A 26,438-nucleotide genomic window follows, 5' to 3' on the forward strand; every position below is an offset into this window, starting at 1 on the left:
CTGTCAGAGTACGTCTGTCTGAAGTAGCAGCACAGGCTTCAGTGCTACAGAACAAAAGGAACTATAGATTTGGGCAGTGAATTTCTGTGAGGAACTGTTTTCTTGGAGCTTGACTTAGGTGCAAAAAATATCTTTTCAGTGGTCAGGTATTCACCAGGAACTGCAAAATGGATGCAGATCGATCATCACAGGGTCATGGAGCGGGGTGAGAGTTCATTTTCCACGTATGAGTCATTTGTCTAGGAAAGGGGAAGGAAGAGATATTATGCTGCCTAAAGAGTTCTTGTGGGTGAAACAGCTGAATGCCAGTTTTCAGCAAGACCAAGTTCTTAGAAACACAGCCCAAGTTAAAAAAATAATTCCAGCTGCCTTTTAAGAAGACAAGAAGTTTTAACTGCTTTAAATGCTTTGGAATTCAGGTTTGATTTGAGATCTGCTCTGTAGACACACTGCTTTTATCCTAGAGCAGTACACCAACCAAGCCAGTAATTTTAAGGATATGTTGTGTGTTTCTTTGGGAGCATATACAAGACAGATCTGTGTATACTCCATGCCAGTCAGACATCACCACTGTGGGGTACCTGGTCTGCAGCTGTTTTATGTCCATCTCATATGGGCACTTCTGTTACATAGTTTTCCCTGAATTCTCAGTCTCAAATAATTCTCTTCATCTGATCAACATTTCCAATGGAGTGCACTTATAAAGCCAAGACATATCATGAAACTATTAAGAAGACTGTTGCTTCTTTTTGCATAATCTTTATATTTCTCTTTGGAAAGTCCATTCTCTATCTTGCAATTCATTCACATCTTCTCCATCTTATTTCTCATGTGAAACTGAAACAAGTGCTTCAGCTTCACCTAAGTTTATTTAATCAAGAATTTGATCAAGTATATTTCCTTTGCTCTGGGCAGTTGGTTATTTTATATAAGAAAGAGTGAGTGACCAGTAAGCCACTTTATATTTTTGTCTGCCTTTTATTTTGATTGTTTTTAGCATAGATCTTGAATTATATGTGTAGAGAAGTTCATTTTTACACACAGTTAACATCACTTTGTTTTAAACTAAGCAAACAACACACAGAGAACCACAAAATAATTTATTTGTTCAACTGCTTTTAGATACCAAAAAATAACCTTATATGAGTAAGTAGGGGATAAATCTGAAGGAAAAAAAGAGAGAAAAAAAAAACATGATGAAAAAACAAGGAGATTGCAGGAAAGGAATGTGTCAGTCTAAATTGCCAGGCTTTTATTTATTTATTCATTTAGCAAGGTTTAGAGGGGGGGGGTAAAGAAATACTTGTGTGTTGCAAGAGGTTTCGTGGAAATGACTGCTGAAATCAGAGTATAAATGGTTTGCAAGGTCAGTCTCTGGAGCAGTTACTGAGCAAAACAGGAGTGGAAATAACACAAAGTACTCAAAATAAGTAGGGTCCAATACTGGATGTGTTTGGATGAGTTTCTGAATCTCTAGAATGTTGTTCCTGGGCTATGCAGCTCTGCTCTTGTGTTGGACGTGTTGTACTGCACAAAGAGGTAAGCTTTAATGTAGAAAAAAATCAGAGCTCTTTCTTAAAGTGTATGTGAAAATGGTATTTAAAACAATATGCAGAGGCATTGTAGCCTTTCTAATGAACTTCTGACAACAGTGACTGAGATTTCTTCTGGCAGTATTTAACACCTTTAGTATTTCATATCTTATCATAGGTATTACTTCACCTATTTATTTGGATAACTACTGCTGTTATTAATCTGATGCCCAAATTTTAAACATTCGTATCACTATAAACTAGAGCCAGATGACTAATTTTTTATTAATTATGTTTGTTAATTATTCTAACTTCTAAAGCGAGTAAACAATTAGTAGAATAAGATAGAAAATATTCCATAAATGTGCATTTATTTCTGTCTGGAATAATCTGTGAGATGATGTAAGAAAGAGAAATCATTACTAAATTGACTGAAAAGCTTATAAAATATCTCTTGACTGATAGACTGTTTTTAGTCTATGAAATGAGATAGATGTATACAAGTATGCTTTTGTACATGTTTGGATAGGTAGCTAGGATACTGTGTATCTTTTCACAAGCCTCTGATGGTTTTTGTTTCTCTACCGAATTTACTTTTCTTTTTTTGTGTTTATATTGCTTAATCTATCCTCAGTAATTTAATTTTTCTTTTTGCTTTGCACACACTGTTGAGGAAAGGGTGCTGTGTGGTTTTGAGCTAGTGTGTCTTTGCTTGGTTCAAACTGGTTTTAATTTTGGGTGAAGACTATGAAGACCTTATTAATCAAAACAAACCAATAGGTTTTACTTTGAAAAATTGAAAAAAAAATCAAGAAATTAAAGGAATAGCTTACCTTAATTAAATATTCTTATAATAAATACTGCCTCAAACCAACTAATAAAGTCTAATTTGTTTGCAAAGAAGTCCAGAAAAGTCCTGGAACTTGAACTAAAAATTTGCCTTAATTTGCACTATGTTTTCACAATGCTTTATTTAGGCCAGGGAGATTGCAAAACAATGTGAATGTAGCAAAATTTGATTTATCCAGGACAATTATTACTATGGGTCATGCAGGATTCTTAGTTCCAGCTCCATATTGGAAGTCTGTGTGAGTTGTTCCAAGAGCTGAATTTTTGCACAAGGACGGAAAAACACTTCTACTTGGATTTGTAGCTTGTGCTTGACTTTGTGGAAGTTGCTACCAGCACAATGATGGTAAGAAAGCAGCTTGAGCTATTTGTAACTGAGGTCAAGTCACATGCAAATCCTGAGTGAATTATTCCAGATCTCCTTGTCTCTCGCTGAAGGATTTGAAGGTATGCATTTAATGCATGCTTTCAAATCTAGAAATAAAACCCTTCCAGTGTTGGTGAGTACATATGGTGAGTGCATGATGTAACTCATATAGTTTTGAAGTACATCCTGTCAGAAAATTTCTTCATCTCAAGCTACTAAGAAACTGCATTTAAAAATATAATAATTAGCTGTAGTAGTAAATAAATAAATAAATAAATATAATCTGAGACTTAATGGTAATGCATACCATCAATATCAGGGCAGGAGTGGGAAAGAACAGAGGGAGTTGTTATAAAACACAGATGGAAGCATTTCTTAGTAATGATGAAGAAACTAAGATCATCTTTCATGCTTCTTTTTTTAATGTAAACACAGAGGAGCTGAGGCCCCATTCTGCACAACAGAAATATAAATATAAAAATATATATAAAAATATAAATATATATAAAATTCACTTTCTACATTTTGATGTGGAAGAATGAGTGTTTTTCCTGCTCACTTTGTGTCACAAATCCAGGCTGCCTAGTCTGTGGTTGGGATCTGCGCAGTGTAATTCAGGAAGCTGTAACTCTGCATCCCTCACATGAAAAAGGATTTTAGTTATTTTTCCTGTAGTCCTGTTTTCAAGAAGCACCTGGACAACCTGTAGGAAAGCTTCAGTGAGAGTACTGCTGCTTTCTCAAACCTTTGGCCTTACAGCTAACTGGAGAGAGGACTTCTGTGCCAGGTCTCTGCTGCATAATGAATGTACTCACCAAGGACTTCCTCCCCTGCTGGAGAATTCTTCTCCCATTTATTTTCTATACAGAGATTTCATTTCTTTTCCAAGGCTTCATTTCTCAGGGGTTGTTTTATTTATTCCTGATGAATTCTCACCTTTCATGTTCAGATGGAAACCAGACTTCATTGAGTCTAATTGGCTAGACTGTTCAGGCTCTGTTACTCTGCGTAAAGCTTCAGCCTTCCAAATGAGTACGTTTCAGTCACCCAGGCACTGAAAATTAGTCACTGAAATTAGTTCAATAATTATAAACAACTAAAAAAATTGTTTCTTAACAAAGTCATTTAGTCTTTCATTAACAGCTTCCCAACATTTGTTTCTTTCTGCTTTAGTCTGGCTTTTCTCACTCTCAAGCTGTTTAGGAATTCCTTAATTAAATTGATTCAGGCTCATTTGTTGTAATTCGTAATCTCATAGATAAGAGAAAAGAAGTTTTGGAATATCAAGTGATCTGAGCCTGGAGAGAAAGTTTAGGCAATGTAAAGGTAAGAGGAGATTTGACAGAATTTGATTGCAATGGAATTGGGGGAAATGACAGAGCTATAAGCACTGCCAAAGACACCAGCAGCACAGTGCGATTGTTCCCACACTCCTGAGGGGTGTGCCAGGGTGGGCAGTCCTGGTTCTGTCTGTTTCTGAAAACACCCAGATGATGAGGCTGAATCTGAATTAATTGTGTGCTAAACTTTTTATCATGCATGTGTTGACATTGTTGCTCTTAAATTCTATTTCAAGCGAAGCCGTGTGACTACCCAGTTATAGAAAACGGCAAGTTAAAATATGACATCCGCTTTCACTTTCCGAAGAGAGTTGGACAGAGTGTTGACTACTACTGTTTCCAAGATTATTCAACCCTCACTGGAAATACCTGGGGTCGAAGTTTTTGCTCTCTAAGGGGCTGGTCTCCAGCACCAAAATGCCTGAGTAAGTACATTTCCAATATATACTCAATTCTGTTATAATTATGAGAGGTCTGTGCAGCTGAAATTGTTCTGATGGAACACAAGACAAAACAGTTTCTTAGAGTCGAACTGCTTTAGCTGACCCCTGGAACTGCATCCAGACTGTCATCCTCTCTGCAGAGCTCAAAGTGTCAGCTGGAGACACTCTGAAATGAGTAAGGCTGAAATGATGCTTTTGGATTTGGGAGATTTTTTACTCTTGAAACTATTCATGAGATTAAGAAATATATGGGAAATCTTCTCTGGCTTCTGGGTAACATGCAAGCATATACTTTCCTCTGGACACACAGCTGCACATAGAGAGTTTCTACTCTTTGTAAATATATTCTCCCTTCCATGGCTTGGGCACTTTGTCTAGAGGTTACTCTCTGAGAACCATTGCTGGTCCCTTTGGAAAGCTTTTGGAGCTGAAAAGATGTCACACTCTTGGAATAAGCTGAAAGTGATTGTGGTATCAGCAAAAGAACCAGGTACACTCCTTAGATTTAAATTGAATTAGACTTCCATTTAAAGCAGCAAGGTGAGATCTCCTCTCAGACAGCTTCAGTCACAGCAAAGTTCCTGCCTACTGGTAGGACTGGAAAGCGGATTACAAAAGGTTGATCTTTCCTTGATGCCCTCAGTGGAGTGGTGCTCAGTGCAGGAAAGGAATGGAGCCCTGCCTGGAGGAAAGGACCAGTTACTCAGATAAAACACTGTAACATTCCTTCAGCCCATGTCTGGGCTCTTGGGGTGCAGGAGGCCATAGAGCCAGCGTGCCAAGCTGTTGCTAAAATCTCTAGACCTGCTTTGAGAGGCTGATACACTTCCACAGAGATGATAAAATCTCCAGGAGGCAAATGCTGAAATTCACTCTGTGCAGACAGCAACAGTTTAGAGACAAAGCAGACCAAACTAGAACTGGTGCACATGAACAGTAAGCAAGAGATTGTGGTTACTAGACCAACTCTTTTTGCTTTATGCAGTGACTTCCACTTCTGTTCATGTGATTCATTAATCTCAGGACAGTGCAATAAAGCAAACTTTCATTCAGGTTTGCACACAAAGGTCTTTTTGGGGAGGAAGGCTACAGAAATGTGCTTGGAGGCCTGTTTTTTATTAACTGTCTTCCTAAGAATTGTTTTACCTCAGTTCTTGCTGTAGAGATTACTGTCATTAAATGTACTTCCTTCTTCTTTAGAAAAATGAACTTCCTTTCTTCTTTAGAAAAATGTTATACCAGGCAGCTGATAAATGGTTATTTCCCAAGACACCCGATGGATTTTTACAAAGAAGGTGAAAGAACTACATATGCCTGCAACAATTATTTCCAGACCGAGCATGATGTCGTCATGTGCACAAAGAATGGCTGGTTCCCTCATCCCAGATGTATCCCTGAAAGTGAGTGTGCTTGTATTTTGTTGAGATTTCTGTCTAAAAGCAGTAAACACATCATCACATGACCCATCACCACGGCTTAGTAACTCTAAGTCAAGGTGCTGTACAATGGAAAGGCAGTGCTGTGATTGTCTCACCTGTCCTCCACAGCTCTCGTGTCCCTGTGCTGCTGAGGTCGGTCACTAAAGACACTCTGAGTGTACCCCTGTAAAACAGCCACACGTGGCTCCTCCAGATATAGGATGTGAGCTCTGGGATGGGAGTCATAATCCCTTTGTCTTCCCTAGAGAAATCTTGTTCTAGCATAGCTGTGCAGTCGTAAATAGCAATCATTTCCCTTGCACAGACTCCTTTCAGCCTCTCGCTGTGCCACCTGATCCTTGTTCCTCTTGCTTTCTTTCCCATTGGCATCATACTGGCAGGTGGGAGGAATAGGAAGGTTACCTCTCCAGTTCATTTCCAGCTTCTGTTCCTGACTTGCACCAAGCCTGAAATTGCTCTAATATCTCAGAGGAACTTTAAATATTTAGACAATTATTTCCTATGGACAAAGAAATAATTCAATATAACTTTTCTTGGACTGTAAGAATATTTTTAGGAAACAATTCCACACTGATAGAGACTCTTACCATCTAATGTTTTGGATTGCCCCCCACTGAGATTTTGACTTAGCAGTGAGCAAGAAAAATGAAATTTTCTGATTCCTAGGTTAGGCAATTCTGGACATCACTGTGAAATTTAAACTTTTGAAGGTGTTGCACTACAGTATCATTAACCCTGCTCCCAACGATTAATACATCCTCCAGTGTTCTTCAAAGTGCTTTGGATTTTAGGGGTTTTTATATCTTTGTTTACTTGGCTCTCTAGTATGAAAATATTTCTATTTGTTGTAGGGTTAATTTCTTCAAATGAAGACACTCCTTGACAGAATGATTAAGTAGTAAAGAATTTAATACTCTGTGCATGTTTTCTTTCAGAATACAAGACCAAAACAGCCAACCAAGGCAACTGATTTCCATCCATTGAAAAAATGTATTAAACACTATATATTAACAATGGATCAAACATTCTCTATAAACAATAGATTAAATTAATGAGGTAGTAAACAATATATTAAACATTAATGGTTAGGTAATATTAAATGGCTTAAAGAATGTATTCCAAGTGACAGGAAACCGGTTACAACACTGGGTCTGTCTGCACTAGTGTTTTATTGTGCAAGAAGGGGGCCTTTGGTAGAGATTTGCTTCGGTCCTGCAGTCTGTGCACTCAGAATGACTTCTCCATGGCAGGACTGAGGTGACACCTGCCCACTGCAGTGCTGTGCCCCTGCCTTGCAGTATGGACAGGAGGTGCTCTCCGTGCATGCACAGTGCTGTGCAGGCCCAACAGGAGTTTCATTTCTAGTGAAGACCAGATGTGGACATGCAGTTTGGAAGCTTGCAGGATTGCTGCAAATCAAACCCCTCTCTATCCCCGTTTGTGTCCCCCAAGAAGAGAGCTCAGTGCCAAAGCAAAACTTCATGTGCTCTTAAAATTAAATGGCCTAAGTCCTAGAATGCTTCTGCTTTTGTCTTCCTTCTGCTGTGATTTATAAGCATGCAGTTTAGCAGTATTTCACTTGCAAGAAATTTTGTCTGTCTCTTTCAGAAAAATGCCGGCCAAACTATGTTGAGAATGGTCATTTCACCTCGTCAAGAACCGAGTTCCGTTTAAGGGAAGTGGCCCCGTATAGATGTAATACTGGCTTTGTAACTGCAGTAGGACAAGAAAAAGGAGAGACACACTGCCAAGAACATGGCTGGGCTCCACCTCCAAAATGCATCAGTGAGTACCTAAACGTGTCAGAGCTCCCTACCATTGTCACCATCATAGAAATGGTGTCCTGTGGACTCAGAGTTTTACCATCCAGATTGGTGGAGTTTTCTTACTGGGCAGAGACTCCAATCTCTCATCCTTCAGAGGTTAATCATTCTCAGGCTCTAGGATATACAGAGAGAAAACATAAAGGTATTGTATAAGGTGGGGAAAATCTAGTGTCTTCTTGGTGACCTATCTTTTTGGATCTCTTTAGCATTAAGTACATGGTAATCACTGGGTGTTCAGTGATTCTTACCTGATAAAAAATACCTTTGCCCAAATTTACTCCCAATGTATGAAGAAATGCCTGTGAACCAAGGCATTCAGCCAAGAACTTTCTTTAAATGTGACCAAACTAGAAACAAATAGGATTCTTTATTTGGACCTTCTTTCCTCTCCTGACCAGGTGTGTAGGCCTGGTTTTTTAATAACTGTCTTCCTAAGAATTTTTTACCTCAGTTCTTGCTGTAGAAATTATTGTTGTTAAATGTGCTTCCTTTCTTCTTTAAAAAAATGTACTTCCTTTCTTCTTTACAAAAATGAACTTCCTTCTTCTTTAGAAAAATGTACTTCCTTTCTTCTTTAGAAAAATGTTATACCAGGCAGCTGATAAATGGTTATTTCCCAAGACACCAGATGGATTTTTACAAAGAAGGTGAAACAGCTACATATGCCTGCAACAATTATTTCCAGACCGAGCATAATGTCGTCCTGTGCACAAAGAATGGTTGGTTCCCTCATCCCAGATGTATCCCTGAAAGTGAGTGTGCTTGTATTTTGTTGAGATTTCTGTCTAAAAGCAGTAAACACATCATCACATGACCCATCACCACTGCTTAGTAACTCTAAGTCAAGGTGCTGTACAATGGAAAGGTAGTGCTGTGATTGTCTCACCTGTCCTCCACAGCTCTCGTGTCCCTGTGCTGCTGAGGTCGGTCACTAAAGACACTCTGAGTGTACCCCTGTAACACAGCCACACGTGGCTCCTCCACATATAGGATGTGAGCTCTGGGATGGAAGTCATAATCCCTTTGTCTTCCCTAGAGAAATCTTGTTCTAGCATAGCTGTGCAGTCGTAAATAGCAATCATTTCCCTTGCACAGACTCCTTTCAGCCTTTGGTAGAGATCAAACCCCTGTCCATCCTTGTTTGTGTCCCCCAAGGAGAGAGCTCAGTGCCAAAGCAAAACTTCATGTGCTCTTAAAATTAAATGGCCTAAGTCCTAGAATGCTGCTGCTTTTGTCTTCCTTCTGCTGTGATTTATAAGCATGCAGTTTAGCAGTATTTCACTTGCAAGAAATTTTGTCTGTCTCTTTCAGAAAAATGCCGGCCAAACTATGTTGAGAATGGTCATTTCACCTCGTCAAGAACCGAGTTCCGTTTAAGGGAAGTGGCCCCGTATAGATGTAATACTGGCTTTGTAACTGCAGAAGGACAAGAAAAAGGAGAGACACACTGCCAAGAACATGGCTGGACTCCACCTCCAAAATGCATCAGTGAGTACCTAAACATGTCAGAGCTCCCTACCATTGTCACCATCATAGAAATGGTGTCCTGTGGACTCAGAGTTTTGCCATCCAGATTGGTGGAGTTTTCTTACTGGGCAGAGACTCCAATCTCTCATCCTTCAGAAGTTAATCATTCCCAGGCTCTAGGATATACAGAGAGAAAACATAAAGGTATTGAGTAAGGTGGGGAAAATCTAGTGTCTTCTTGGTGACCTATCTTTTTGGATCTCTTTAGCATTAAGTAAATGGTAATCACTGAGTGTTCAGTGATTCTTACCTGATAAAAAGTACATTTGCCCAAATTTACTCCCAATGTATGAAGAAATGCCTGTGAACCAAGGCATTCAGCCAAGAACTTTCTTTAAATGTGACCAAACTAGAAACAAATAGGATTCTTTATTTGGAACTTCTTTCCTCTCCTGACCAGGTGTGTAGGCCTGGTTTTTTAGTAACTGTCTTCCTAAGAATTTTTTACCTAAGTTCTTGCTGTAGAAATTACTGTTGTTAAATGTGCTTCCTTTCTTCTTTAAAAAAATGTACTTCCTTCTTCTTTAGAAAAATGTACTTCCTTTCTTCTTTAGGCATATGTTATACCAGCCAGCTGATAAATGGTTATTTCCCAAGAGACGGGACGGATTTTTACAAAGAAGGTGAAAGAACTACATATCACTGCAACAATGATTACCATGCTGAGCATAATGTCGTCACGTGCAAAAGCAATGGCTGGTTCCCTCATCCCAGATGTATCCCTGAAAGTGAGTGTGCTTGTATTTTGTTGAGGTTTCTATCTAACCGCAGTAAACACATCATCACATGACCCATCACCACGGCTTAGTAACTCTAAGTCAAGGTGCTGTACAATGGAAAGGCAGTGCTGTGATTGTCTCACCTGTCCTCCACAGCTCTCGTGTCCCTGTGCTGCTGAGGTCGGTCACTAAAGACATTCAGAGTGTACCCCTGTAAAACAGCCACACGTGGCTCCTCCAGATATAGGATGTGAGCTCTGGGATGGGATAATCCCTTTGTCTTCCCTAGAGAAATCTTGTTCTAGCATAGCTGTGCAGTTGTAAATAGCAATCATTTCCCTTGCACAGACTCCTTTCAGCCTCTCGCTGTGCCACCTGATCCTTGTTCCTCTTGCTTCCTTTCCCATTGGCATCATACTGGCAGGTGGGAGGAAAAGGGAGGTTACCTCTCCAGTTCATTTCCAGCTTCTGTTCCTGACTTGCACCAAGCCTGAAATTGCTCTAATATCTCAGAGGAGCTTTAAATATTTAGACAATTATTTCCTATGGACAAAGAAATAATTCAATATAACTTTTCTTGGACTGTAAGAATAGTTTTTTAGGAAACAATTCCACACTGATAGAGACTCTTACCATCTAATGTTTTGGATTGCCCCCCACTGAGATTTTGACTTAGCATTGAGCAAGAAGAATGAAATTTTCTGATTCCTAGTGTTAGGCAATTCTGGACATCACTGTGAAATTTAAACTTTTGAAGGTGTTGCACTACAGTATCATTAACCCTACTCCCAACGATAAATACATCCTCTAGTGTTCTTCAAAGTGCTTTGGATTTTAGGGTTTTTTATATCTTTGTTTACTTGGCTCTCTAGTATGAAAATATTTCTATTTGTTGTAGGGTTAATTTCTTCAAATGAAGACACTCCTTGACAGAATGATTAAGTAGTAAAGAATTTAATACTCTGTGCATGTTTTCTTTCAGAATACAAAACCAAAACAGCCAACCAAGGCAACTGATTTCCATCCATTGAAAAAATGTATTAAACACTATATATTAACAATGGATCAAACATTCTCTATAAACAATAGATTAAATTAACGAGGTAGTAAACAATATATTAAACATTAATGGTTAGGTAATATTAAATGGCTTAAAGAATGTATTCCAAGTGACAGGAAACTGGTTACAACACTGGGTCTGTCTGCACTAGTGTTTTATTGTGCAAGAAGGGGGCCTTTGGTAGAGATTTGCTTTGGTCCTGCAGTCTGTGCACTCAGAATGACTTCTCCGTGGCAGGACTGAGGTGACACCTGCCCACTGCAGTGCTGTGCCCCTGCCTTGCAGTATGGACAGGAGGTGCTCTCCGTGCATGCACAGTGCTGTGCAGGCCCAACAGGAGTTTCATTTCTAGTGAAGACCAGATGTGGACATGCAGTTTGGAAGCTTGGAGGATTGCTGCAAATCAAACCCCTGTCTATCCCCGTTTGTGTCCCCCAAGAAGAGAGCTCAGTGCCAAAGCAAAACTTCATGTGCTCTTAAAATTAAATGGCCTAAGTCCTAGAATGCTGCTGCTTTTGTCTTCCTTCTGCTGTGATTTATAAGCATGCAGTTTAGCAGTATTTCACTTGCAAGAAATTTTGCCTGTCTCTTTCAGAAAAATGCCGGCCAAACTATGTTGAGAATGGTCATTTCACCTCGTCAAGAACCGAGTTCCGTTTAAGGGAAGTGGCCCCGTATAGATGTTATCCTGGCTTTGTAACTGCAGAAGGACAAGACGAAGGAGAGACACACTGCCAAGAAAATGGCTGGGCTCCACCTCCAAAATGCATCAGTGAGTACCTAAACATGTCAGAGCTCCCTACCATTGTCACCGTCATAGAAATGGTGTCCTGTGGACTCAGAGTTTTACCATCCAGATTGGTGGAGATTTCTTACTGGGCAGAGACTCCAATCTCTCATCCTTCAGAGGTTAATCATTCTCAGGCTCTAGGATATACAGAGAGAAAACATAAAGGTATTGGGTAAGGTGGGGAAAATCTAGTGTCTTCTTGGTGACCTATCTTTTTGGATCTCTTTAGCATTAAGTAAATGGTAATCACTGGGTGTTCGGTGATTCTTACCTGATAAAAATACATTTGCCCAAATTTACTCCCAATGTATGAAGAAATGCCTGTGAACCAAGGCATTCTGCCAAGAACTTACTTTAAATGTGAACCAAACTAGAGACAAATAGGATTCTTTATTTGGAACTTCTTTCCTCTCCCGAACAGCGGTGTAGTACAGTAAAAGACTTTTTTTTCCCTTGTTGGGATGCTGAGGCTCATAATATTGACTAACTTGAGCCACCATTTTATCTTTGCCTTTTATTTCACACTGTCTTTACCTAGGACTTTGTGGCTTCTTTTCTGACCCCTCACAAATGATCACAAGGAACAGGAGTACAAACCATTTGCTATGACACCAAAAATAATAATAATATGTAGCAGAAGGAAATAATTGAACCTAAGCAAGAAGTATTTATGTTAAATGTTACTTCTAGACACATATTTCCGAAGATTAATGCAATAGATAATATGTGAACATACTGCATATTCTACATGAATATTCTGGCAATGCAGAATTAGTAATGTTTCAAATATACCAACGGGGATGATGCTTCCAAAGGGCAATGTTTCTGGATAACAAAATGCACTTTGTTTTACTCTACAGAATCATGTAAAGCACCAGAGGACATTTTGATTCACCACACAAATAAAAATGTGTTCATGCCTGAAGATACAATTGAGTATTCATGTTTGGAAGGATATAAAACTGCAAATAATATGCCAACTGATACCACAAGGTGTGGCATAAATGGTGAATGGAGTCCAGCACCTGAGTGTCTCGGTGAATATTTTTGTGTTTGTTAATTAGCATAACTCTGTATGCACTCTGTGAACCTTTTTTCTTTAAGACTTTCTTTGGTTTTGTTCGAATCAGTAGCATTTCATGTACTTTCTGTCGGGTGTACAGTATATGTTAAAATATTTTGTCTTTGTAGTGTGTAATGCTGACATTGCCCAATGGAGATTTTTATCCCAAGAAGGGTAAATACCCCAATGGAGATGTTGTGAAATTTACCTGTGCAAACCAATTTGTAAGAGTGGGACCTGCCTCTGTTCAGTGCTACTCCTTCGGATGGTTTCCATCACCACCAGTGTGTAAAGGCAATTATTTTGTTAACTTTATCGCAGTAGGAAATATAATCATAGAATCAGCTGGGTTGGAAAGGAGCTCTGAGATCATCAAGTCCAACTCTTCATTTTTTTTTACTGTTTTCTTTTTTTTTTTGGAAATCCAGTCCGGGTTTTCCCCCTTTCCGTACGCCGGAAAAATCAAGTCCGGCTTTCCCCCCATTCCATACTCTGGCTAAAAACCAGTCCGGGTTTTCCTCCATTCCGTACTCCAGAGGAAATCCAGTCTGGCTTTTCCTCCACCCCCCCAAAGCAGCCCCAGGCCCCACCCCCCACAGAGGCACCTCAAGGTACCAACCCCACAAGGAATGAGGATGCCTTGGTCCTAAACACTTCTGCAGACACCTTCTGTAAGCCAGTCTTGGGCCAAAAAGCAACCATCCCACCTTTATCTCTAAAAGGCCAAGAACTAGGCCTCTTGGGATCATTTCATGGCATTTTTCTATTTTGTGTGAAAGATTCTCAACAGCTGAGCTTTCACTGTTAGACTTTCTGGGAGCTTTGATTATGCAATATGAAGTTATTAAGTTCTGCAGTGACTGAAAGCCAATTGGCAAATGGCTTGAACAAGATAGTAATCAGGTTATTGATTGTAATGTTTGAAAAATTAGTTATTGTTCAATGATGCATAAATAATGTGCAATATGGCAGCCAGGAGGGATTCATTTGAGTAATGTCCTCTCTTACTATATCCTAAATGTCCTAAGTTTTACCACTGCCTAGTGTTGATACCCTTCAGATATTGTATCCTATGTTCTTTTTTCTAATCACATGATATTGAAGAAAAAAAAAGCTGGGCTGGAGATGACACAGAACTGGACCCAAGCAAAAGAAATCCAGTGAAGGATTTTCCTGTGAAATTCCTTAGCTTCATCTAGTAGGATGAATAAATTCATGCCAGAGGAAAAATATATACCTCTGTACTTATCCTTTTTAAGGAGGAGTACAACTTACTGGCCTCTGAAAAGAGTTTCTTGTGCTGGTGCTACGCCCTTTCATGAGGCACATGGGCTTTCATGAAGCTTGAGAGGATGAAGGGACCTCATATTTCTGACTTCCCTTTCTTCCCACTCAGTCAATTCCCTTAATAGGAGTTCCATTCACTCCATCCAAACTGAATTCCTTTAATATGCCCTATATATATCACTTGCTATGTGATTTTTAGAACATACGTTGTTATTACTTGCAGAATGGTCAATTTTTATTTTTTTTTTAAGGATACTGAAGTTGCCATCCTTGTAATACTTTTTTTTTTCCTTGCAACAAACGTGGGTAGAGCCCTTCCCAAATCTTCGTTTGCAAAGCCTAGCCATGATGATGATGAATACTTTTTTTCTCTTAAAACTGGGTTGGTTTTATCAAGCACTTCTTTTATCATAGCAGGCATTGACAGTGCATGGAAGTAAGAGACATGAGTGAGCCAGGATCACACTTATCTGTTTGTGATCACCAGCCCACCATGAACCCAGATATTCAAAGGCATAAATCAATGATCCGTTTAACCGGTTCCACTGATTTTTCTTAACTTTAAACAACAAATTCAAGGTGTTTTATGTTGTACTTTATTGTGCTTGAAGTACTGAGTTCAGAGCATAGATTTGATCTCTTGATTTCAGTGAAGGCCAGAGGCTGTGGACCTCCCCCTGAAATTACCAATGGAAATATTGCTGGTGGCTCTGAGGAACAGTATCAACATGGGGACAGAAAGCAGTATGAGTGTAACATGGAATTTAAATTGGTTGGATCAAAGGAAATAGAATGTGTTGATGGACAGTGGTCACCTCCTCCCTCTTGCATTGGTAATCTACTTTAACACTACTTATGAGAAGTCTGTACTTCACTGTAAGCTAATACGTCACAGATATTGTCACAATTAACATTACATATTTGCAGATATGTTATGTTCAAAATCATGTTGTGAATGAAGAGTCAGGAAAAGCCATTACCTTTTCCTGTCACTACCACTGCAACAGTACTATTTATTTTATTATGACTTACTGTGTTATGCATTTGCACTCATCATTAGCAGGAGGATGCTGTTATTTACATAAGTTTATCATGAACCGGTAACTGCAGAAAAGCAGTAGAACATAAGTTGCTAAAGAAAGTGTAGTTAAGCAACTGCAGTCTTTTTATTTACACAGACAGATCTAAGATGGCATATAAAACTTTCAAGTAGTCTCTCAAGAGCTGTGTGCTTATTTGTTTGTGTAGTATATTGCATATTGGAGTCTCAGTTTTGACTGGAAGCCTTAAATAGTATCCCATAGTCTGTAAATCAGCATTATTTATTACTTATTATTTATTACTTAGTTGCCTGTATGTCTTGAAAGGATCTCAGTATATCACTTGTACTGATGGGCAGTGGTCAAGCCCCCCTGTTTGCCTAGGTACGTGGAAGCATGTGCTGGGTGGCCAAAGGCTGTGTGACTGCTCCTCTCTTCTTTTTCTCAGACTCTGAGGGCAGAACTTGTGCAGCAGCATTTGTGCTGGGGCTGTGATGCTGGCAGGGCAGAACAGCAGCGAGTCCTTCTTTTATCCCCAAAGAGTTTCTCTGAAAGTTAGCTCGTGTAGTCCTTTCTGCTGCCAGGAGCTCTGCAAGGAGAGGACTTTGGCTGAACCCCCCTCTGTGAGGGGATCTCCACCTCTGTGCAAAGCTCCTGAGGGCTCCCAAGCTGGGGATGCTGCTACAGGCAGCAGGCTGTGAACAAGGAGGAGCGATCTGAGTTTGTGGCAGTTCTGGGGACATCCAGGCTTGCATCTGTGACATGGTAATGAGAAAATAAATTTAGAGAAGTACAACGCAGAAGGGAAGGATCTCAAAAACATGTGGTCAAGTTCATTGGTGCCTGGTGCCTTCCTCACCTGTGCTTCATTCTTGCCCTGTGTGACTGTCAGAATGAAAAAGCTTCTCCACAGCTCTGTGTGGCATCTCAGCCATGGTCTTTTTTCCTTTTAGGCTGGCTGTGAATGTCTTTTCTGTGGCAAGTAACAGAGGATGAGAGCAAATAGCTGGAAGGATTTTTTGATGCAAACAACTTCTGTAGGCTCTAGGGGCAAAACAGTTACCTGTGGTGTGTCTGTATGAAATGCTGACACTCTTCTCTTCAATTTTTCAAGTGCCCTGTACAGCATCAGAAGAAGATATGGACAGAAACAATATTGAGCTGAAAGGGTCCAGAGAAACCAAGCTGTATGTCTCATCGGGTGATTATATTGAATTTGACTGTAAAGCAGGATATGTGAAAGAGCAAGAGCCTTCCCACTACAAAGTCCAGTGTGTGGAGGGAGTGTTGGATTACCCACGATGCAGGCTGGGCAGTAAGTCATCTCCTCTTCAGCCACAGATTAGCTGCTGTGGTGTTGCATTTTTAGTGCTGAAAGGGGAGCAAAAAGCCTTTCCCTTTCCTGGGGAAGTGCATGGAGAAGAACCAGAGTGCAGAACCCTGTTGTAAGCTACAGGCAGGGAGGGGCAGCAAGAAGCCATTGGCCAGCATTCCTGAGCTGGAAAGACTGCTGGGGAAAGGGCACAGTGGTTTCACAGCATCAGTTGTCCCGTGTGAGATCTACAGGCAAATAATGAAAGTCCTTTTTTGCAGGGAACTGTACAGTGAGTACAAACCATATGGAAAGCAACAATATTCAACTACAGTCACACCAATCAAGAACTTCCACCTATCGCTCTGGGGATTTTATTTTCCTTGAATGCAAAAGCGGGTACCGACAAGTTTCAAGAGCTGAGAAATTTAGAGCACAGTGCCTGGATGGAGTGATTACATATCCTACATGTCAACGTAAGTGCACAGTGCTGAGGACACAGGGTGGGAGTTGTAGGAGGCAGTTTTGATGAAATTGCCTGACCAGTGCTCTGAGGAGCCTCTGTGGTGCCTGAGGATTGGTATTCATGACTTTCCCCCTTTTTTGTCTTTACACAGAATCGTGGTTTGGATAAATGGAAATGGCATGAAGGAGACCAGCTGCAGAAATAAGAGAGCCCTCAGCCAACCCAGTGATTTGAGCTCAATTTTTCCTGGTGTTTCCCATTTTGCTGTGCTTTGTTTGCAGCTTAGACAATGTTCTGCCTTGGAATTTGTTATATTATTTTTATGATTGGATGATTGTGTTTGTGTATTATCCACATCCAAAAGGCTGTGCTTGCATTGTATCCATTCTATGCTGATCTCACTGTTATTTTTATTAACAATTGTGTCCTGAAATAGGCTGGCTTTGGTGGCATACTGAGACAAGAATTAAAGCTTGTGAGTAATTTGATTCTCAGCACTTGTCTATTCCTCCTTTCTTCTCCATGTGCTTGCCTGGAAACTACCCTGGGGTCACAGCTGAGGTGAGTGTCCTGAGTACCTGATCAGGAGGAGCAAGTAAGTGGAGCCCACAGCTCCATCTGCTCTTCACAAACAAGGACAAAGTGCTTGTGGAAAGCAGCAGCAGCCTTGCTGTGGTAACTGTGTACTAATGGAGTTCATGATTCAGAGGGGAGAGAGGAAAGCAAGTAGAGTACAAATCAGGCCCCCTAGGAGAGCATGAGTTTGACTGTTTTAGGAGACTAGTAGGTGGGATTGCTTGGGAGTCATAGAGAAATCCAGAGAAGCTTAGAGTCTTGAAGGACAGAATCTTACAAGCACAAGAATATTCCAGTTTGGTCTTCAGGAAGAAAAACACATCTACCAGGACTGGCTTGATGAATTTGGGACTTCACATAGATCTCTGAAGCAGAAAAGAAATCGATGTACAGGAGCTTGAGGCAAAAACAAGTGCCGAGCGCCACTTGGCTGGGGGAGCCGCCTCGCCCCCCGAGCTGCCTCCTTTTCTATCACCTGGGGCTTCCTCGGGAGCACTTTGCTGCAGGCCCCGAAATTGGAAAAAAGGGGCTGTTTTACCTTGGGTAGCCTTTGGTGGCCTGTGCACAGCCCCCCGTGTTCCTGCTGGTGGCTCATCTGAGCACAGCCGGGTCTGTCTCTTGCTCACCTTTAGTCGGGCACACCTGGTTCGTGCCAGCTCTTCTGGAATCCCGGGTGCAGTGTAGGAAGCGTTCGGTCACTTTCTGCGCTCAGTCAGTTGGGGGTTGTTGTACAGAACAGGTGGCGCAGGCCCTGTACGAAAACACAGAGAAGTTGGATTCTTCCCATGACTGAGGTTTGTGGGCAATACCTAAAAGTGGGAGACACTCCAGAAAGTACTGTAATTCCGTACATGACTGATGAAGCACATAATGCCAATATGATTTGATTGATAGTGAATTGTCACAGACAGTGAATAATGCTTTTAGATCTGGTCTTAAAGATCTGCTTTTATCTAGACTGTTGCACTAATCACCTCATGCCCCAAGTGTAGTAAATATAAACATTTCTAAATTTTTTGCAGCCTATCTTGATTTGCTTTTGCAGATTAGTGAAACGGGAGCCAAACCTAAAAGAGTTAACTGAGATATCTTGGCCTGCTAAGTAACTCCAGTACCTGTTTTGCTAGAAGAACATTTTAGGAGCGCTGGTTAATATCATGTTCTGTTCTGCTCCCTGGACCAAAGGCCTTATTATAGAAAGGAGTTGTATGCACACGGTAATAAATTAGGTAAACTAGACATTTGAATAAGATATAGAAGGCCCAAAGCCAGGATTTTGCAAGCTTGAAGAATTCAGGCCACCTAATTGAAGAGGTCAAATTGAGGAAAACGTCCATGGCAAGCACCAGCGGGATGAAGGCTTGAGGAGAAGACCCCTACAGTAGAAGACTGCGCACATCAGGAAAGACTCCACCCAGAGACTAGCCTACTTATTAATATGATGTAACCACGTACCCGAAGTGTATAAAATGGCTTAGTTTTGCACTTTCAAGTCAAACAAGTTTGTCCAGCGCAAGCCAGCTTGTTCCCAACATCGAATAGACAAAAACCTTGCTGCTTAAAGATACAGAAGTCTCTGAGAAGTTCTTCATACTGAGGTTTTTCAGCATCATTAGGTCTTCACCTAAACTCTTCAGTTGTAGCACTCCCTTCCTAGAAAGAAGTCATACAGACTCTTAACATGGTGCAGTTTTTTAGATTCAGATTTTGCTGCAGCAGGGGCTAAGTGATAAACAAGAATTTATTTCCTAAATGTGGTTTAAATACCACATATTTAATAAGGGGCATGCATGGATTGAAGAGAAAACCTTCTATTTTCTGTTCAGTTGGATTTCTGTGTAGAAAGTAAAGCTAGTTAAAAGTTGATGTGGCACATACAGTATCAGCTTAAGTATGCCAGCCTGGAGTGTATCACATTGTTATGTACCCTGCTGAGAATCCAGCTCTGGGCTTCCTGCTGTGAGGCAAAGATTTCTGTAGGTCACCAACAGTTAGTCCAATGCAGGACTGGGATTATCACTGCTGTTGTTACAGTCAATGCATCTTCCCTTGTTCTTTAGCACAGAGCTCTTAAGCATAGCTGCTGCAAGATTTTGCACAGGTACAGAAGCATATGAATACCTATGGTAATGTGGTAAGATTGGTGCAGAGGGACAAGTGGGACTGTCCTGGTGTTGTCAGAGCACGTCTGTCTGCAGCAGCAGCACAGGCTTCAGTGCCACAGAACAAAAGGAACTATAGATTTGGGCAGTGAATTTCTGTGAGGAGCTGTTTTCTTGGAGCTTGACTTAGGTGCAAAAAATATCTTTTCAGTGGTCAGGTATTCACCAGGAACTGCAAAATGGATGCAGATCGATCATCACAGGGTCATGGAGCGGGGTGAGAGTTCATTTTCCACATATGAGTCATTTGTCTAGGAAAGGGGAAGGAAGAGATATTATGCTGCCTAAAGAGTTCTTGTGGGTGAAACAGCTGAATGCCAGTTTTCAGCAAGACCAAGTTCTTAGAAACACAGCCCAAGTTAAAAAAATAATTCCAGCTGCCTTTTAAGAAGACAAGAAGTTTTAACTGCTTTAAATGCTTTGGAATTCAGGTTTGATTTGAGATCTGCTCTGTAGACACACTACATTTATCCTAGAGCAGTACACCAACCAAGCCAGTAATTTTAAGGATATGTTGTGTGTTTCTTTGGGAGCATATACAAGACAGATCTGTGTATACTCCATGCCAGTCAGACATCACCACTGTGGGGTACCTGGTCTGCAGCTGTTTTATGTCCATCTCATATGGGCACTTCTGTTACTTATTTTTCCCTGAATTCTCAGTCTCAATTCTCTTCATATGATCAACATTTCCAATGGAGTGCACTTATAAAACCAAGACATATCATGAAACTATTAATAAGACTGTTGCTTACATGAACCTGTGACAAGTTCCTCTGTTAGCCCAGTTTGCCATATACTTCTTTCTGCATAATCTTTGTATTTCTCTTTGGAAAGTTCATTCTCTATCTTGCAATTTATTCACATCTTCTCCATCTTATTTCTCATGTGAAACTGAAACAAGTGCTTCAGCTTCACCTAAGTTTATTTAATCAAGAATTTGATCAAGTATATTTCCTTTGCTCTGGGCAGTTGGTTATTTTATATAAGAAAGAGTGAGTGACCAGTAAGCCACTTTATATTTTTGTCTGCCTTTTATTTTGATTGTTTTTAACATAGATCTTGAATTATATGTGCAGAGAAGCTCATTTTTACACACAGTTAACATCACTTTGTTTTCTAACTACAAACAAAGAACACACAAAGAACCTCAAAATAATTTCTTTGTACAACTGCTTTTAGATACCAAAAAATTAACCTTATATGAGTATGTAGGGGATAAATCTGAAGGAAAAAAAAGAGAAAAAGAAAAAAATATGATGAAAAAAACAAGCAGATCACAAGAAAGTAACGTGTCAGCCTAAATTGCCAGGCTTTTATTAATTTGTTTATCAAGGTTCAGAGAGGGGAGGAAAAAAAAAATGAAATACTTGTATGTTGCAAGAGGTTTAGGGGAAGTGACTGCTGAAATCAGAGTATAAATGGTTTGCAAGGTCAGTCTCTGGAGCAGTTACTGAGCAAAACAGGAGTGGAAATAACACAGAGTACTCAAAATAAGTAGGGTCCAATACTGAATGTGTTTGGATGAGTTTCTGAATCTCTAGAATGTTGTTCCTGGGCTATGCAGCTCTGCTCTTGTGTTGGACGTGTTGTACTGCACAAAGAGGTAAGCTTTAATGTGGAAAAAAATCAGAGCTCTTTCTTAAAGTGTATGTGAAAATGGTATTTAAAACAATATGCAGAGGCATTGTAGCCTTTCTAATGAACTTCTGACAACAGTGACTGAGATTTCTTCTGGCAGTGTTTAACACCTTTAGTATTTCATATCTTATCATAGGTATTACTTCACCTATTTATTTGGATAACTACTGCTGTTATTAATCTGATGCTCAAATTTTAAACATTCGTATCACTATAAACTAGAGCCAGATGACTAATTTTTTTAAATTATGTTTGTTAATTATTCTAACTTCTAAAGCGAGTAAACAATTAGTAGAATAAGATAGAAAATATTCCATAAATGTGCATTTATTTCTGTCTGGAATAATCTGTGAGATGATGTAAGAAAGAGAAATCATTACTAAATTGACTGAAAAGCTTATAAAATATCTCTTGACTGATAGACTGTTTTTAGTCTATGAAATGAGATAGATGTATACAAGTATGCTTTTGTACATGTTTGGATAGGTAGCTAGGATACTGTGTATCTTTTCACAAGCCTCTGATGGTTTTTGTTTCTCTACCGAATTTACTTTTCTTTTTTTGTGTTTATATTGCTTAATCTATCCTCAGTAATTTAATTTTTCTTTTTGCTTTGCACACACTGTTGAGGAAAGGGTGCTGTGTGGTTTTGAGCTAGTGTGTCTTTGCTTGGTTCAAACTGGTTTTAATTTTGGGTGAAGACTATGAAGACCTTATTAATCAAAACAAACCAATAGGTTTTACTTTGAAAAATTGAAAAAAATCAAGAAATTAAAGGAATAGCTTACCTTAATTAAATATTCTTATAATAAATACTGCCTCAAACCAACTAATAAAGTCTAATTTGTTTGCAAAGAAGTCCAGAAAAGTCCTGGAACTTGAACTAAAAATTTGCCTTAATTTGCACTATGTTTTCACAATGCTTTATTTAGGCCAGGGAGATTGCAAAACAATGTGAATGTAGCAAAATTTGATTTATCCAGGACAATTATTACTATGGGTCATGCAGGATTCTTAGTTCCAACTCCATATTGGAAGTCTGTGTGAGTTGTTCCAAGAGCTGAATTTTTGCACAAGGACGGAAAAACACTTCTACTTGGATTTGTAGCTTGTGCTTGACTTTGTGGAAGTTGCTACCAGCACAATGATGGTAAGAAAGCAGCTTGAGCTATTTGTAACTGAGGTCAAGTCACATGTAAATCCTGAGTGAATTATTCCAGATCTCCTTGTCTCTCGCTGAAGGATTTGAAGGTAATGCATTTAATGCATGCTTTCAAATCTAGAAATAAAACCCTTCCAGTGTTGGTGAGTACATATGGTGAGTGCATGATGTAATTCATATAGTTTTGAAGTACATCCTGTCAGTAAATTTCTTCATCTCAAGCTACTAAGAAATTGCATTTAAAAATATAATAATTAGCTGTAGTAGTAAATAAATAAATAAATAAATATAATCTGAGACTTAATGGTAATGCATACCATCAATATCAGGGCAGGAGTGGGAAAGAACAGAGGGAGTTGTTATAAAACACAGATGGAAGCATTTCTTAGTAATGATGAAGAAACTAAGATCATCTTTCATGCTTCTTTTTTTAATGTAAACACAGAGGAGCTGAGGCCCCATTCTGTACAACAGAAATATAAATATAAAAATATATATAAAAATATAAATATATATAAAATTCACTTTCTACATTTTGATGTGGAAGAATGAGTGTTTTTCCTGCTCACTTTGTGTCACAAATCCAGGCTGCCTAGTCTGTGGTTGGGATCTGCGCAGTGTAATTCAGGAAGCTGTAACTCTGCATCCCTCACATGAAAAAGGATTTTAGTTATTTTTCCTGTAGTCCTGTTTTCAAGAAGCACCTGGACAACCTGTAGGAAAGCTTCAGTGAGAGTACTGCTGCTTTCTCAAACCTTTGGCCTTACAGCTAACTGGAGAGAGGACTTCTGTGCCAGGTCTCTGCTGCATAATGAATGTACTCACCAAGGACTTTCCTTCCCTGCTGGAGAATTCTTCTCCCATTTATTTTCTATACAGAGATTTCATTTCTTTTCCAAGGCTTCATTTCTCAGGGGTTGTTTTATTTATTCCTGATGAATTCTCACCTTTCATGTTCAGATGGAAACCAGACTTCATTGAGTCTAATTGGCTAGACTGTTCAGGCTCTGTTACTCTGGGTAAAGCTTCAGCCTTCCAAATGAGTACGTTTCAGTCACCCAGGCACTGAAAATTAGTCACTGAAATTAGTTCAATAATTATAAACAACTAAAAAAATTGTTTCTTAACAAAGTCATTTAGTCTTTCATTAACAGCTTCCCAACATTTGTTTCTTTTTGCTTTAGTCTGGCTTTTCTCATTCTCAAGCTGTTGAGGAATTCCTTAATTAAATTGATTCAGGCTCATTTATTGTAATTCATAATCTCATGGACAAAAGAAAAGAAGTTTTGGAATATCGGGTGATCTGAGCCTGGAGAGAAAGTTTAGGCAATGTAAAGGTAAGAGGAGATTTGACAGAATTTGATCAAATGACACATGAAATTAATGTCAGTAAAGATGGTGGTGGTTGGAGAAGAAAACAGTTTGAAAGGAAACTCTACCTGGTGTTGTGCATGGAGTTGTTCTCTGTGGCAATGGAAGGAGAGGCATGGAGCAGCTTCTGTAGATGGAAGGGTAGGAGGTGTCTGTGATTAGAACCAGGGCACTAATCTCGTCTCAGTCTTTGTAACTAAAATCTGTTTTTGAATCATCACAGTCCGGTGTGGTTTCTTGGCACTTGCTTGGCTATTTCCATGTCCTTCTAAAGGTCTATTCATATTCCTACAAAATGTGGATTCTTGGCAGTTTCCTATTTTGTGGTGATTAAATAGACAACCTATGTTGGTTTGATCACAAATGTCCCTGGGATTTCGTGGCACATTTTCTGTTGTAAAATTGTTTTGGTGTTTGTAGCATGTGCTTCAGTCACCAATATTTTTATTTAAAATTTTTAGCTTGTGAAGAACCTCCTCCCAGGAGGGTTAAAGTGGTGCCTACTAAAATATGGGACAAACCTCCCTATCCACATGGTACTCAAGCTACTTGGACTTGTTGGCCTGGATATATAAAACCCGGACAAATTTTGTTTCAGTGCCTTGATGGAGCATGGCAGCAGCAGCCCCCAGTGATAGAAAATAGTAAATTTAGTCAAGACCCTCTACAAGGACAATGTCATCTCACTGTAGAATAAATATTTGACACTATACTGAGTCTCCCGTAGTCTCAGCTGAGCCAGAGGGGCTCACTGGCCCCCTGCCTCCTCGTGGCTCAGATCATAGCTACCCTCCTTCTACACTATCTTCACTGCCTTCTCTTCCGTTTCTGTGGGCATGTAATTTCCGTAGGGCGCACGTGGACTATTGATTGGTCCAGTAAGAGTATTATCAGTGGGGCAAACCATTACTACCTCAAAAAATTCAAACCACTACAGTTTCAAACAGTTTCCAAATGCAAAAGTTTTTGTGAATTCAAATTTAAAAAAAAACCCCAAACCTAAATTTTATTACAATAGGATTTTAAGTTTAGCAAATAAAAATAGACCAAAGAACATGGCTTTTTGTCTTTCTCTGTTTCAGATATTAGCTGTGATGTGCCAGGAATTCCGAATGGATATGTACATTCCCCAAAGCAGTCTTACAAGGAATCGGAAATACTGCGGTTTGCCTGTAACGATGGATACAGCTTTGGTGACAGATCAGATGCACTATGCACTGAAAAAGGATGGGATCCACCTCCCTATTGCACTGGTTAGTCTTGCCTAAAGTGGTTTTACACATTTGTTGGGTTTGGAAGTAATTTCAGAGATTAATAAGTTTATTCGTAACAAAATAAATCCTTCCACATCTAACCAATATCCATGAGGATCTGGAAGGATTAAGTACTAAAGGGACCAAGCAACTGGATAAGAATTTTCCATGGAGAGCAGTAGCAAAAGCAGTTAATTCAGGGTTTTTTTTTTTACTTAAGTGTCGATTGAGGGATCCTCAAAGCAACAATTGCTCCAGTATACTACATAATCAAGAGTGATGCTAAAATACTCATGCAGCATTGGTACCTGTTGTTATTATATTGTATTTTTATATAATTCTGAATTAGTGGGAAGAGCATATGAAAAAGATTTCCTGAGTTAGAAAAAAATCCTAATTTGGACAGATAGGAAGGATAAAGCTGAATACCTTCTACAAAACACAGTGAGAATGTTTCATCAAAGGAATAGAAAAAATCAGACACAAAAAAGAATATTTAAGCAAGCAGGAAAAAAAGTATTAGTACCAGAGAAATTCAAACTGTGGAAGGAATCTGAAATTTTTAATGGCATGGAAAAATTAAATATTGAAACCACCTTCTTGGAAAAGTGGTAAAAAGTCCTATTTCTTTACCTAAAATCTTGAGTGTGTTTAACATGGACACAACTGGTACAAGTCAGAGACTGTGCTGTAAGTTGGAAGATTGAGTAAAGAAATATTTGTTTGATACCATAGGAATAGCAGCAGTATGAATAAAAGTGAGAAAAGCTAATAGTCCTAGCTTGATGACCTCCTAACGAATCACAAGGAGTTCTTTGAGGGAGAGATAGAGGTTAATGCATCTTCAGGTCTTCCATGTTCAGGTATTTGAGATGCTGTGTCACCATAACCAAGACTCTGCTCCTTGTAATCAAAGGACTAAACACTCAGTAAAAGACCACTCAGCATCTCTGTGAACATTTGAGACAATAGAAGTTTGCTTGACTTACTGAACTGACCTTTGCATTTTTTCTGAGTGTCCTGATGAGTGTTACTCACGAGCAAACTGAGCACCTGGTTGCCAGTCATTATTCCACTCTTTAAAATCCCAGACTACTAGTTCTGATCAGCCAGTTCCAACCAAAGAGAAACAATTCAAAAAAGATCCGTAATTCACTAATGGACCTTCAGTAAGAAGTTGTTGGTATACTGTGCAACCTTTCAGAAATGACTG

General features: G+C 39.5%; 2 protein-coding genes across 2 annotated transcripts in view; both read left to right on the forward strand.

Moving 5' to 3' along the window:
• Positions 1–17,554, forward strand: part of CFH (complement factor H) — a 59,537-nt gene extending 41,983 nt beyond the window's left edge. The window contains exons 23-24 of the mRNA XM_029962247.1: positions 16,876–17,070; positions 17,212–17,554. Of these exons, the coding sequence (XP_029818107.1) occupies positions 16,876–17,070; positions 17,212–17,228 (212 nt within the window). The 3' untranslated portion in view covers positions 17,229–17,554. The remainder of the gene's footprint in view (positions 1–16,875; positions 17,071–17,211) is intronic.
• On the forward strand, positions 1,299–11,832 carry LOC108640808 (coagulation factor XIII B chain-like). The gene is made up of 9 exons (XM_029962246.1): positions 1,299–1,539; positions 2,542–2,548; positions 4,332–4,513; positions 5,758–5,931; positions 7,579–7,755; positions 8,375–8,548; positions 9,108–9,134; positions 9,948–10,051; positions 11,698–11,832. The coding sequence occupies exons 1-9, from the start codon at positions 1,479–1,481 to the stop codon at positions 11,761–11,763; spliced, it is 972 nt and encodes a 323-aa protein (XP_029818106.1). The 5' UTR covers positions 1,299–1,478; the 3' UTR covers positions 11,764–11,832.
• Positions 17,555–26,438: the final 8,884 nt, after the last annotated feature.

This window comes from Manacus vitellinus, unplaced genomic scaffold, assembly GCF_001715985.3.
Source record: "Manacus vitellinus isolate BGI_N305 unplaced genomic scaffold, ASM171598v3 scaffold_44_pilon, whole genome shotgun sequence".
NCBI lineage: Eukaryota > Metazoa > Chordata > Aves > Passeriformes > Pipridae > Manacus > Manacus vitellinus.

Bases quoted from the DNA above. Each gene is read 5' to 3' on its own strand.
- LOC108640808 (XM_029962246.1), top strand. From the start codon at position 1,479: ATGTTGTTCCTGGGCTATGCAGCTCTGCTCTTGTGTTGGACGTGTTGT. The intron at 7,756-8,374 runs GTGAGTACCTAA...TTTCTTCTTTAG, and splicing joins TCCACCTCCAAAATGCATCA to AAAAATGTTATACCAGGCAG. The intron at 8,549-9,107 runs GTGAGTGTGCTT...TGTCTCTTTCAG, and splicing joins TCCCAGATGTATCCCTGAAA to AAAAATGCCGGCCAAACTAT.